The following is a 13916-nucleotide window of genomic DNA, read 5'->3' as shown; positions in this document are numbered from 1 at the left end:
GGTGCTGCAGCAGAACATGTTCATGTACACACACTTACAGTTTTTAAATCTTGAAAAGAACATTTCTTATGGCTTTTAAATTAGCCACAGGGGCTGATGGGATGTTTGCGGAAATTGTTCTCTTGATTTTAACAAAGGTGCTATGTATGTTGTCTTATTTGTAGAAAATATAGACAAAAGTCATATTTTTATTGAACTTATTTCCTTATATATACATACTTTTAGGGAGCACAATGGCACTTTAGACACTTGACAGGAATATGGCAGTACAAATTCTCACAAAATTCAGTTTTATAACCACATGTGTAAGCAGCTATTTAACATTCCTAAATAACCACATATGTTTTGATTTGATCAAAAATGTCATTAACATCTCAAAATCTTTCTTCCAATTACACTTTACAAAATACAGTAAAATAAATAAAAAGTCCTTAAAATCGAACAAGCACCACAACTTCACAATATCATGGTCTCATAAATTATATCATCAATAGCTGATCTCAAATTAGATGCTTATCTTACTTACAAGCAATGTGTTGTCATTTAAAACGGACATTTTGCATCATGCACGCCTTGCGTTACTGCCACAATACTGCTATGATAGGCTATAAGCTAATGTGAGAAAAAGAACAAAATCAAATGTCATACATATTAAAGCTGGAAATGTTTCTGCACCCGAACTAAAGATGAGAAAGCATGTCGTGTTTGTAACGGTTGCATCTAAGTCATGTTTTGGCACATTTCACAGTTACAGATCAGTGTACTATGAGGATCGGGCTATTCTACAGTATCTTCACATCACAGTTGTAACAGAGCAGCTCATATTTTAAACCGGCTCTGCAGTAGAAGTCTCTGTCACTCCAGAGATGGTAACCTGGGCTACTTCTAATGGAGTCTTTCGACAGCTAGCACTATCTTTCCCTGCCCCACCTGCTGTGCCTCTCACACTCCTGGTGTGCCAGTCAGTCTCTGCACTGTTGTCCAGAGACTGCATCACTCCCTGATACACATGGCAGATGTTGAGGAAGGCCCTGCGCAGGTCCTTGCTCCTCATGGCGTAGATCACAGGGTTTACGGTGGAGTTGAGCAGGCAGAGCATGCTGCAAAAGGCAAACACAGTTTTGATGAAGTCATTCACCTTTCCAAAGAGGTCGTAAACCATGATGGCTAGAAGTGGGCCCCAACAGATGATGAGGGCCACCAGGATCAGGACCAGGGTTTTAGCCAGGCGGAGGTCCATCCGGGCTTGCTCAGGCCTCACTGTCTGCACTTTGGTCCCTTCTGCGGTGTAAACAATCACACTCCTCTGGGAGCTGCGGCTCAACATGCGGACAGCGTGGTTGTGGGATTTCCACAGGATGAACATGTAGGCGTAGATGATGAACAGGAGCAAGATGCTTGTCATCCCAATCCAGAACATCAGGTACTTCTGGTCAATTAAAGGGAAAATGTCCGAGCAGACAGAATTCAGACGCTTGCAGTTCCAGCCCAGCAGTGGCAGCAGCGAGATGACAATTGAGATTGTCCACATCACACTGAAGGCAATGACTGCTTTAGTCTTCGTGATGATGCGTTTGTACGCCATTGGCCTGTGGATGGAGATGTAGCGGTCAATCGCAGTGAGAAACAAGCTTCCTACAGAGGCTGTGAAGGAGGCAATGACCCCAGCCAGCTTGAAGAGGAAAATATTAGGGCTGTCTTTTCTGTGGAGAATGTGAAAGTCCAGGAAGCTGTAGACAAAAATGATGCTTCCTATAAGATCAGCCACAGCCAGACTGCCTATGAAGTGGTACGAAGGTCGAGATCGAAGCGTCTGGGAGTGAAGGATCACACACAGCACCATGAGGTTCTCCAGCACTGTAAACGTACCCAGGGTGAGTGCCAAGATGGCGATTGCAAGCTGCTGACCGGGACCCAGAATCATAAAGCACTCTAGATTGTCCACAGAGTTTTCCCCGCACTGTGCTGCTCCTCCCTCCATGGGAGTGCCATTACCAGGCAGAAAGGCTGATATGTTGGTGGGGTAAATAGGAGAGAGGCCACTGTAAATGACCTCCTTATTTCCAGGGATAAGTCCAGACAAAGAGTTGCTGATTGAAGCAGAGTGAGGTTTCTCAAAGTGGAATCCACTCTTGATGAGAGTTGAGTCGATGGAGGAGTCGTCGTAGCTGGCGTCGTTGGAGCTAAGATACTGGACACCTGTTGTTAAAGTGCTCACTGTGGCACCTGCTATCCTGTGCAAAGCCAAATTCATGGCTGATGTGTAGCTGTAGAGATGCTCAAAGGGGAGGTGTGTGGTGAATCAGCATTAGAGCCACACAAAACAGCATCTATTAAGAAACAAAGCATATCGAATGCATTAAAAATTCATAAAGACATTATGTTACATTTCAATTCAGCCTCCATCAATGCGTCTTAAAGATTAAGACAGCAGAAAATCAAATTGTTCCTGGTAGATATTGGGGCGAATCAGTGTATCTGCCAGCTGACTCTTAAACAGATGCACCCCAGACAATAGTGGGAAACTGAACAGTTGATGACAAACCTATGCAGCCTCGGGGGAAATCTGCATTAAGTATGTAGGACACCCAGGGTTTCCTTATTAATTAAAGGTGGTCATTAAGCATTATGTTGCTTTTCAATAATCACTGGATTAATTAGGCATCAAGGGGAAAAGATAAAAAGTGCACTGATCAGTCAAAAATGCCAGTAATAACATGAGTGACGATATTAATCATGAATTGTTAGACTTAACCTAAGACATTTACTTTATTATTGAGAAGAAGGGAGAACAATGTTGGCTGCTAGATAAACACGACCTGACCATTTACTAGTTGAGTTTGAAATAAAAAAAATATATATATCATTTTGTCTCAATAGGCAGGAATAAATTAATGGACTAATAATGGTCGCATCAGTGTTATTATTAAAATAAATAAAATAAAACGAACACACGAGAATAATCAGAAATGAACCTATTATTATTATTAAAATGATTAAAGACAAATTTAAAAACATACCTTAGTTTTCTCAGAATAAACATCTCGGACCGATGCACGACAGAAAAAAACAAAACAAACAGTTGAGCTGGTTGAACTGGGACTAAACCAGTTGAAGTAACTCCGATTAAAGGGCAGCAGCGTGTTGCCGTCCAGTGGTTTAGTTGTTGTTGTTTTGCTGATTTACCAGGGGAATTATCCCGTGTCCACTCCCCAGACAGTGCTGAAGTCACCCACAGTGCAGTCGGGCTCCTCGGTGTGTGTTTCTGGAAGTGGGCGGTGAACAGTTGTGAGGCTCCGCTTTGTGCTCTCGGTCACATGGTTTGAGGTGTTCGAGCGCAGGAAGCGCATCTCTGAGCATCATCCACACCTACTGTAGAGGTTCAGGAGCAAGACAGCTGCTGCATGCGAGAGATGAGCACCGCCCTTATGTGGAAAATAGAAAGAATGTAGGAGTAGGAGAACTTGGTTCAAATGCAGCCTGGAAAACTAATGACAGATGTGTCTGACACCTCCACCTCCTTTCTCAAACCATCTGTTTTTTTTTGTTTTTTGTTTTTTTTTATTTTCTGTCTAAAATGTGTACGGTGTTGTCCTCAGTTGAGTGTGATGGCACACTGCTGATTCCGGTCCTGAGGTTCAGCTCGGTTTGGTTTAATTTATAGTCAAAAGTCATGTCAAGGCACTGTGCATTGAAAGTTTTGAGACCTTACAGAACATAACAAAACAGCTATAAATCATAAATAAAATCCAACAATCCCCGTTGAGAAAGCACCAGGGGACAGTGAAGTGGAAAAACTCCCTTTAACGGAATAACCGGAACCAGGCTCAGGGTGGGCGGCCATCTGCCTCGACTGGTTGGGGTGAGTGGAAAGTCTGAGTAGACGCCGTTTGGAAAGACCCATGATGGAAATGGTACATTAAATGTTTGAATGTAGAACAAAAACACGTGCTTTATTGCTGCTAAGTCTGTTATTTTCAATACATACCTGTATCAAAACAATAAATAACCAAATATGACAAGCGACACATTGAACCTGTGATATAGAATATATATATATATCAATACCATGTTGAAGATCCATTCTGCATAATGATTGTGTTTGGTTTTGGTACTTGCCAATACTTACTTAATATAAATGTACTTGATTTAAACATTGCATCCAGGATAGTATTTCTATATTGTATTGTATTCTATTCTATTCTATTCTATGTATCTATTCTATTATTAGTATCCTCCACTACTTATCTATTTATTTATTGCAGTTCGGGGTCACATGCGCCCACTATTAGGAGTCCTTTTCCTGCCCTGTGCAGCTGCGCAATTATTTCCACTATGCACTCCCAGCGGAGCCATCTCCCAAATTACATGTATCTTCTTGTGGAAAATACAGGACATTTGGCAATGCACGAGGGGAACATCATGGGAAAACAATGAAAGGCATTGCGCATGATGCCAGTGCCTCCAGTTTTGGCATAACAGAAGAGGCTGAGGAGTCATCCAACTAATTACTGAACACTTGTTATGCTGCGCTGGAAGCTGATTCGAGCTGCAATTGATCACTTGTGGCAGAACAGTATATCCAACATGTCCTTTTCATGAAGATAGTTTACTCAGATTAACAGGCAGTGTGAGTGAAACATCTCATTAATGACCAGTGACTGCGGAGTTCATCTGAAATTAATTCAGACATTTAAAGAGGCGTCTGTTTCACTGGCCTTTGGTGTTTTCCTTTTTATCAGGATAAAGTTTTACTGTGCTTTTTGGCTTGAAAGCAGCATCCATCCACTCTCAAAGCAGTGGGCAGAGTATTGCAGTCCACATCCATCGTAATAATTATCATCATTAATTCAGTGTCATTCTCACCAAAGCGACAGTGACAGAAGGCGATTTTCTTTTTTTTTAAAGACAGAGCTGTCTGTGATGACAAAAGGCCTCTGTAGAACTGACACAGCAACATGTACAAGTTCACTTTATCTAACTACGCTTCCACCAATGTGTGTCGTGCAGCGATGGGAGGCTGTTAATGCAGTGCAGTTCACGTCCATCTGTCTTCGGTGGTGAATACTGCAAGTGATTTAAAGTGATTGATTTGAGCAGGATTTCTTAAAAAGAAAACACTGCTGCCAACTCATTTAATATTGATCCCACTCTATTTGAACTAAATTGTTATTTGAGTAACTACTTATATTATGAATTCACTCACAGACCACACAGTCCTCCAAAATACACATATAAAAGACATTTGAACCAGATTAAACACATAATTTTATTTTATTCTTGCTACCAGAAGCATTTTGGGTTTGGGAATATAGTGGTTTCACAGCATGTTATCAGACGAGGTTGTCTGTCTCTGATGTGTTTGTGTCGAGGGGCAGGAAAATGGTAGGATGTTGGGCAGGGGAGAGGGAGGGGGTGAGGAGGAAAAGATGCATAAATACAGCAGGGGAGGAGGCTGTAGCTGAACTGTGACAGCTCTTAACCGTTTCCTAATCTGCCACTTCTATATTCTGTTCCCCCCCAGCTGGGGACACTTAATATTGCGGTGAAGGTGACGCCGCATAGAACAGAGTTTACGTCAAATCAGTTTAGCAAGGATAGAAATATCCAAATATAATGTTTACTAAATATATTTCATGTGTCTCCTTATCCCATGTGCAGAAGAATCGTATGCATCATCACCTATCATTAGTCATCAGCCGTCTACAATCACTGTTGACTTCATCAGGTAATTATATGTATCAACCTGGTTTCATTAGGCAAATGAAAGGTGTCTGTTGCTCCATTTGCCAAAGACTTTTAATTGAACTAACAGCTCCACACCCAGGAAGCACCATCAGAGAAATAACGTTGGATTTCCCCGTTATGTTCCCCTCCTGCTTCAGATTTTCTGCACAGATATTCATCGCAGAGACAGCACAGCAGGTAATATGAAAAAGTTGTGACTTGGTGCCGTCTGTAACTCATTTTCATCATGCACAGAAAAAAAACCCTGCAAACTGTGAAACTATAAAAACACCAAACGTGCCAGTATAAGAAGACAGATAATGTCAGGTTTTATTAAAGAATAAATAAATCAGTGAATTTCAGTCTGTGTTTTACTTGATCAGCCGTTATGCATGAATTTCTATTTCAGTATTGCAGGAGTTTCTCACAGCAGAGCACACAGACACACTAAAATGGTAATGGTCAGCGGGTACAATCCCCTTCATGCACCATTTAGTCATATAAAGACCTTTTTTATCTCAGCAGAACACAGTGCTAATCATAGACATTTAGCTGGTGGTTCAGTGAATGCTCACTTGCGCAAACACTATGCAAATGAATGCTACAGGCACAGATGAATTACTCATAGTTTGGTTTAGAGCTTACGCAGCTCAGTTGTCTCAATGTTGCTCCTCACAGTATTTTTAATTTATTTTTTATTAAGAAGAGTGACGCGGGACCTATAAAAGTCACCATCATGAGGATGTACCCATGAGAGGTTCACGAAACTCCAGCCAGAGCTTAGTATAATCTGGAATCATCTCTCAGTGCCACCGGCTAATTCACAGCCAGAAAATAATTCATTTGTCCCACACCCAGCTGCAGAGCTTCACAGACTGACGAGAAACCCAAATGGATCCGACTGCTGTGACGCCAGCAGTCACTTTACCTGTAAACACCGGGTCCCTTTTCTGTCAGCAAAGAAGAGGAGTTGTGAAATTGAGTTTATTTTTAGCTGTTCACATCTTCGTTAACAGTACTGGGTTTCCTGAATATGTGTGTTTGTGTGTTTGGTGAACATCAATATCAATGATGGATATGATGAGTGAGGGACAAGGAGTGTTGATATATTAAATAAAAGTTTTACTACTGGTTTTTGCTTGCTTGTAAAAATGTCACGGTTTGTGCTTCCACTGAAAACATTTCATAGCCACCTCAGTGCTTTACACTCTCATTCTGCTCATGCCTCCATTACTGGAAAGTGCATCCACCAAACAATTTTACTCTCACATCCTGGAGGAGTTCTTTCATCAACGAGACATTGTGTATTAGCTTTTAGCGAGATGAAGACACTCCGCAGCAAATGAGTTGACATTAAAGAGCAAACAACAGTTTAAGATTTGTTTTCTTGTGTTTATCTAGAGCAGCAAATTTGTAAATTCTGTATTTTTTCTTATTTCTTCCAACACGCTTTGGTGAGAGGAATTTAAACGTGTGTACATATTACAGGAAGACAAGACAAAAAACTGAACACTGTCCACAGCATCAGTCTAAATGCATTTGTGGTGAGCAATGAGGGGCAGGTTGAGCTGGTCTTTCTTCTTCCATCAACCGCACATGAAGCATTAGAGGCGGATTGTCTGTTGGCCACATGGTTGGTTTGTCTTTAAGAGAACAAAACCACAGTTAAATCCTGGAAAGAGAGAGACGATCTTCATGTAATGCTGGTCTCCTCTTCTCTCTTTTTATTGTTAGAGACTTTCTCTTTTGATTAAAGTCCCCCCACTTATCAAAGTGTGTTCAGTAAACTCAGATTCTGATGTACAAGCACTTACGTTTAAACTCTTTCATCGAATACTCGTACAGTCCTTTGGGCGATACAGCAAACCACGGGAGACTGAAAAAGGCCTGAGGGGTCATGATGATGGTATCACACGTAATGTAAGCCAAGACCTTTTTAATAACAGGCTGAGGTCAAAGATGAAAAACAGCAGCAGATGACATTTCAACTCCCACTGGTTTGTGGGTCTTGCCTGAGTCAAACATATCCAAACCAGATCTGGTATCTAGTACGCAGAACCAGTTCTACAGAGAATAATCCTGGTGATTTGTTTTTCTTACCTGGTTGGTGATGTAGAAATTGTGAATTTTGTGGATTTAAAACTGGAATAAGCCTGTGTAAAAAAAATGGCCACAAAATACAGCAAAAATAATAGCACATAAAGACAGATAATGTTCTAATTCTTGTCAGGTAGCGCTCACATCTCCCCCTCTTAAAGCAATCACAGCCATCTGGGCTGGAAAATAGATCGATGGCTGCAGAGCATAAACAACCCTACTGGCAGACAGCCAGCAGTCATCATGCTGAACTTGGCGAACGCAGATGATTCCCTCACTTTGCTCTTATAACCCCACACTTTCTATCACTTTATCACTCCACAGCTTGTGGCCCAATTGACGTCAGGCTTACATGTATGTGGATGAAACCAAAAATCAGCTGTGGACATTAGTCACTGAGGCTGAGAGCCCTATTACAGAACCAGTAACAGTATATGATGTAAATCATTTTAACTTTTACTTTCTCACCTTTTCACTTCTTGTTCTAAGATCTTTCTTTTGCTGCTAAGACTTTTTCTAATTGCTTATAAGCAATTTAAATAAAATTTGCATTTCTCGGGATGCTTAAAGTTTTTCTTTTATTTATACCTGTTTTCCACTCAACTGCTTTAATTGTTACGCATTGCACACATGCAAACCATGTAGAAAACAATTTTTTTGTGTCTAGACAGTAACAATTATGACTCTGATTTCTGACTTACAAGCTGAGGAGACTACTACAGTTACCATCATACCTTTGTCAACCCGTGCCATTTCAGGTACATAACCATGGAGACTCTGCTGCAGCATAGCTGCACAAGAAATACTGACCTCTCCTAAAACAACAAGCCTATAGATCATTTTTCAGGCAACTTAATATGATTGAAGTAATGATTTCGAGTTAGGTGACCTCTAACGGCCATAGTAATCACAAGGAAGTCAGACAGCATAGTTTAAAGAGTGCTGAAGTCAGTATAAGAAGACTGGGATGACTTTGACGTGGGCGACCACTGTTCTCCAATTTCAAGCTGAAGTTGTTTCTTTTGTTTCACAACCTTAACTGTTTGTTTATTCCTGTAACCATGACCACTAAAGCCATCTAACCTTAACAAAGTATTCATATCAGTCCAAGATCATGACCTTCCACAACCTTAGCTGCATTTTTAGTATTGTAACCATAGTCGTCACACGCTCCTTTAGGTAAGTTCAGAGAGTAGGGACAAAATACCCAAATGGTGTACACCACTGTATGAGTGGTATTTAAAAGCACTGGATAAATGTCTCCTGTTCTGATTGTGTGTGATGTGAACTTGTCACCACATTAGGAGTGTTGTTATCTTTCAAGTCAGATTGCTTTTTCTCCATGGTGTGCACCAGTTGGTCTGTCATCGATAGACTATTTTGTGCCTTCTGCCAAACTTGAACCTGTGGTGATCTATAACACTCTGGGAGCCATCAGTAATGTTGATAGCTATAGGTTTGATGTGCATTTGCATAAACAGGTTCACCTCTATTTCCTGTGCATTATTTGTATGCAACGTGGCTTTACATTTCTGTCAGTGGCTCCTTATTTGAATTCTTTTCACACTATTTTTTGAGATACGTGAACGCGACAGATCTAATTATTATGCTTTCCATTGTGTGAGACTTTGTGGTCAGTACCCAAGGTCACGTTGACTTACGTCTTTAAAAATCTGATCATATAAAAGTTTATGCCATAACCTCTGTGGGAACTGCTTTGAAACATTGTTATAAATCAATCACTGTTTGGCACTTATCTATTTTACATTTATATATTATAATGGTCATATTCTACAATTTTGTTAAGTCTAATGTAATAATTTTTCTCTGACTGCTTTGTGTTTTGTCCAGAAATCTCCTCGGTCCATTCGTTGAAGATGTAAATCTTTAAAAACAGATCACAAACATAACCTATTCTTTCAGTTTTAATGCAGCTGCAGTCTATATTTTAAAGTAAACAATAGATCAAACGAGAAAGGGATCATCAACTCCACAAAGAATCGTCACACGGCTGCACAGTTCCACGTTACAGAGCTTCTTGTAGCTCATTGTTTTCCTAACAGTTGAGGCTGTTTTCATTAAAACCTCTATAATCCCGCTGTACACAATGTTCCCAAGCTCACACAACAGGCAGACTCCATGTGTCGCTGCCAACACATTTGACATATCAGCCTTATATGCTGTCGTGAAGCTTTGTTTTATCTTAAAGCCAAGTGGCCAAAATGAGAATAAATGCAGGTTTAAACAAGGATAAATAAGTTTCTTCGTGTGACTAATGTCTGTAGACCCAGTGCATCAGTGAGCCAGCATTAGTTGACTCTTGGGTTCACATCGGTTGAAACCTCATCAGTCTCTCTCAAATACATGTTTGCGGAGGAGGTCGAAGGTCATGACCACCAGAGTCGAGAGTTCATTGTTAAGTTTTGATTGATTAATGATGTGTCACGCAGCAACACCTGTTCCCACAATGAAATCAGCATATTATCCATTTTATTCCTGGTCGTTTCCATTTCAGAGTCACTCACTGTGACGTGTTCTGTGCATCTCGCAGCTTCCTGTGCGACGCATGTGTGTGTGTGTGTGTCTGTGTTAATGTGTGACAGAGTAAGTGTGAGGAGGTCTGTGCCTTCAGAGAAGGTGTCTAAATTATTACTTTGATGTATGAGCTGTGGGATCTTGGGACAGACAGTGTAAAAGTCTATTAATAAAGCTGACAGGTGTTGATCATGATCAATAGGAAATGTCTTAATGCATACTGTAAGCACATTAGAGATAATACGTTTTTCATCCCATCTTTGTGGTGTGATTACTGTGCAAACAGCCATCTAATTCAGTTTTAATGTCGTTATTAACACTGTTATTTCAAATGAAGGCTGAAGTTACGTCTGCTCACATGAACAATGCTCTTATTTGTAGCAAAATGACAGTTCATGGATTTCTAGAGACTTTTTTCTTATGGTTGCAAAATATAAACTCAGATAAAACCAACAACACCCGCACAGGAATGAGCCTATCTTGCGTTCCTAAAAAAACATCCATAGTGCTGCTGAAAAGAGATAAACACAGGGGAGCTGCAAACAGTGGCAGGAGGTTGGATGCTTGTGTTGAATGAAAGAGTATAAAAGCATTCATGCTTTGTTCTGTCTGTTTCCCTTTTGTTTTGTAAGTTATTTTACCTTGGATCTCATAGCAAACAAGAAAAAACATCAAGGCAATCTTCTAGAAATGCTAAAAATGCAGGCAATTGTTAGAACAAAAACAAAATAGACAAGCCGCACAAGGTTGTTCGTTCCACAGAGTAGTGCAGACATGGTTTATTAGTTATAACACAAGCTGTAACAGTGTTTGAGTTTACAATGACAAGTTTATCTTTCTTTATCTACTAACAGGTTTACCATCACCTCTCCAGATGATGAACAAATGCAGCAGCACATCTTCTTTTTGATTCAATAAAAGACATGTGCCACCACTGATCATAGTTCTGCACTGACTTATATGACTCCGAAAACAAACACGTCCTCTCTCTGACATTTTCTGCCTGCTTTGTACCTCACTTGTAAGTCACTTTGAATGAAAGTATCTGCCAAATTACACAAAACTTAAATATACATTCATCACTGGGTACATATAAGTATGTAGGAAGTGGTAAGTTTGTGTTGATGGGGTGTGATTTTAACTTTCTAAAGGGAGAATAACTGGGTAAACAAAACAAACAAAAAGATACTAAAATAAAAATGTTCACATTTTTTCTCCTCATAGATTTGATTTTTTTCACTTTTCGAAAAAACAGTTTTTTAAGCTCAGCAACACAAAGTTGTGACCCCCATTGTTTCTTAAACTTCATTTGCACTTACATTTAGGTATCTAATACATACAGTATGCATAGACATAGGTCCTGTATATGCCGACCACATGTATATATAAAAATAAATGGATAATATTACATACACTGTAAATGATATAAAACAGAGTAAAGTTTACTAACAACTGTACTTATGGCACGTGGAAGATAAATGAGCCCAGCCCAACTGTTAGTAAGCTATTTTGGGAGGAACAATCAGTGATTACCCAAAAGCAGGAAACATTTTCTATAATAGCCTCCATATCTGACACTGCTGCCTTCCTTTTTAATCAGACTGTGAGCAGCATCCTGTGGTGACTAACCCCGTCTTCATATCCTGCATGATGATTGTCTGATTTTTCAAGGTAACTTGTAGTTTAATGATAATTTGACTCTTACTAGTAAAGTTTTAAACAGCAAAGGCTGCACATGATACAGCATTATTAACAATTTGAAACAATTAAACTACTGATGAATTCCCTATATGTTTAAGTTCAACACATTAAGGTGCCTATGGCCTACTTATAGAGTGACCTAAAAACAGTGCTGTGCAGAGCATTAGCGACATTGGTTTGCCTGATTCTGCATTACTCATTCATTTCACTTGAATAAACAACGTGCTGTAGAATAATAATTAGGTCACGTTCTCAGTGGTGTCACTCTGAGAAATCAGGATGTGTTTAATATCAATCAAACACCAGATCAAAACAAATGGCAAACTAAATTCTTATGGGAAGGATTAGCTACTTGTGACGGTTTCTTCTGTAAAATCTAATTTGACAAAAGCACTTTCCAGAGCGCACGTTATCTCACGTCAAGTGCTCGGTCTGTGTGTGTGATTCATGCATACTAAGACTACACTTCTCAGCTTCAGAAATATGACCTATGGCCTTGTAGGCAGCGTGATAGAAGGATATAACAAGTTAATTTAAATCAAAGCTCTGTAGAGCAAAATGAATCAAATTTTGTTGTCTAACTGTTGTCTTTACTGAAATACAACTCACATCACTGAGCCAAGCACAGGAACGTGATAAGCCATAAGAATCAGCTGTAATATGTCTAGTATATAGACATATTTACCAAAATGTCAAATTACACTGTATCTCAACGCATTTTGCTTAAAGAAGATATTTCCCAAACCAAACGTATTTCTCTAATCATTTCTATAAACATGCCCATATTTAACATAAAAGCTTCTCCTGAAGAATTTCTGGAAAACATTAGCACCTCACAAGTGTCAAGCGCCTACAAGTGAGAACATGTTTCAAAGCCGGGTTCATTTAACCCTGCAACAAAACATCACAAATCCATCATAAACACAGCAGACCACGCTGTCTGTTGTACTACAATAAATCCAGCTGTGTCAGCTGGGGTTTAATTCTTTGAATGCTTAGCATTATTCATGCACAACAGGTCACAAGAGTCTGAAAGGAATATTAAGCATGTTCATTATTCTGGAGTAACTATGAATCTAAGAGAGCCATGGCAATCACATTAGCCGATAAACACAGAGGACAAGGAAGACGCCTACGAGTTCCCGTGGGAGAGCTTCCAATTAACACTCAAGCTTTCTCCCTGACGGGTTGAAAGAGACAGAGTGAGAGAGACAGTGCTCAGGCTTACACAGAGAGGAAACACATTATCGGTTCGATGTCACTGTATGTATTGCGTACGAATTGAGGTATCGTCAGTGCAATCATTAAAAAAAAGGTTTAGCCTCATTAAGATTTTATTATTATTTATTTATGATGACAATTATTGAATGCTGTTGAATTGGTATGGATATTCATGGTCTCCAGAAGATGAATCCTATTCTGTCTAGTAATGTACAGTTCCAATATACTGTCAATATATCTGTGTACAGACACACACTGACACGACATTTTCTCTTCTGCCCCTTTTGTTGTCTCAGGCATTTTCCCCATTAGAGAGAAACACTGATCCCTGCTTGATCTCTCTATCCTCCCTCTAGATGTTTGTCCCCTCAGCATCCCAGCATCACCATAATCTTCAGTTTCTGCCTGTGGCATTTATCAGAGCTGGAGGATCCCCTCAAGAGAAAAGAAGGAGGTGTTCCTTTTCTCCTTTGGAACAGAAAACTGAAAATAATACTGCCCCTCAGGAACTCACCCACTGAATTTTGAACACTACAAATTAAGCTTAGTGTTCCAAAGGAAATGCAAGACAAGTGGGTCATATGAAAATCAGGCTAAAGTGTGGTTTGCTTTGCACAGTGTGAAGTGTCTCTAGG

The 13916-nt window shown here is 39.9% G+C and overlaps 1 protein-coding gene across 1 annotated transcript; it reads right to left on the bottom strand.

Annotated features, from left to right (window-relative positions):
- Nucleotides 1-214: 214 nt before the first annotated feature.
- On the bottom strand, nt 215-3240 carry LOC113148358 (cannabinoid receptor type 1B-like). Its single transcript, XM_026340040.1, has 2 exons — nt 3021-3240; nt 215-2330 (listed from the first exon to the last, which is right to left on the bottom strand). The coding sequence occupies exon 2, from the start codon at nt 2252-2254 to the stop codon at nt 827-829; it is 1428 nt and encodes a 475-aa protein (XP_026195825.1). The 5' UTR covers nt 2255-2330; nt 3021-3240; the 3' UTR covers nt 215-826.
- Nucleotides 3241-13916: the final 10676 nt, after the last annotated feature.

This window comes from Anabas testudineus, chromosome 22, assembly GCF_900324465.2.
Source record: "Anabas testudineus chromosome 22, fAnaTes1.2, whole genome shotgun sequence".
NCBI classification, from domain to species: domain Eukaryota; kingdom Metazoa; phylum Chordata; class Actinopteri; order Anabantiformes; family Anabantidae; genus Anabas; species Anabas testudineus.
The sequence above is the reverse complement of the archived record's forward strand: the minus strand, read 5'-3'. Positions and strand labels throughout refer to the sequence as shown.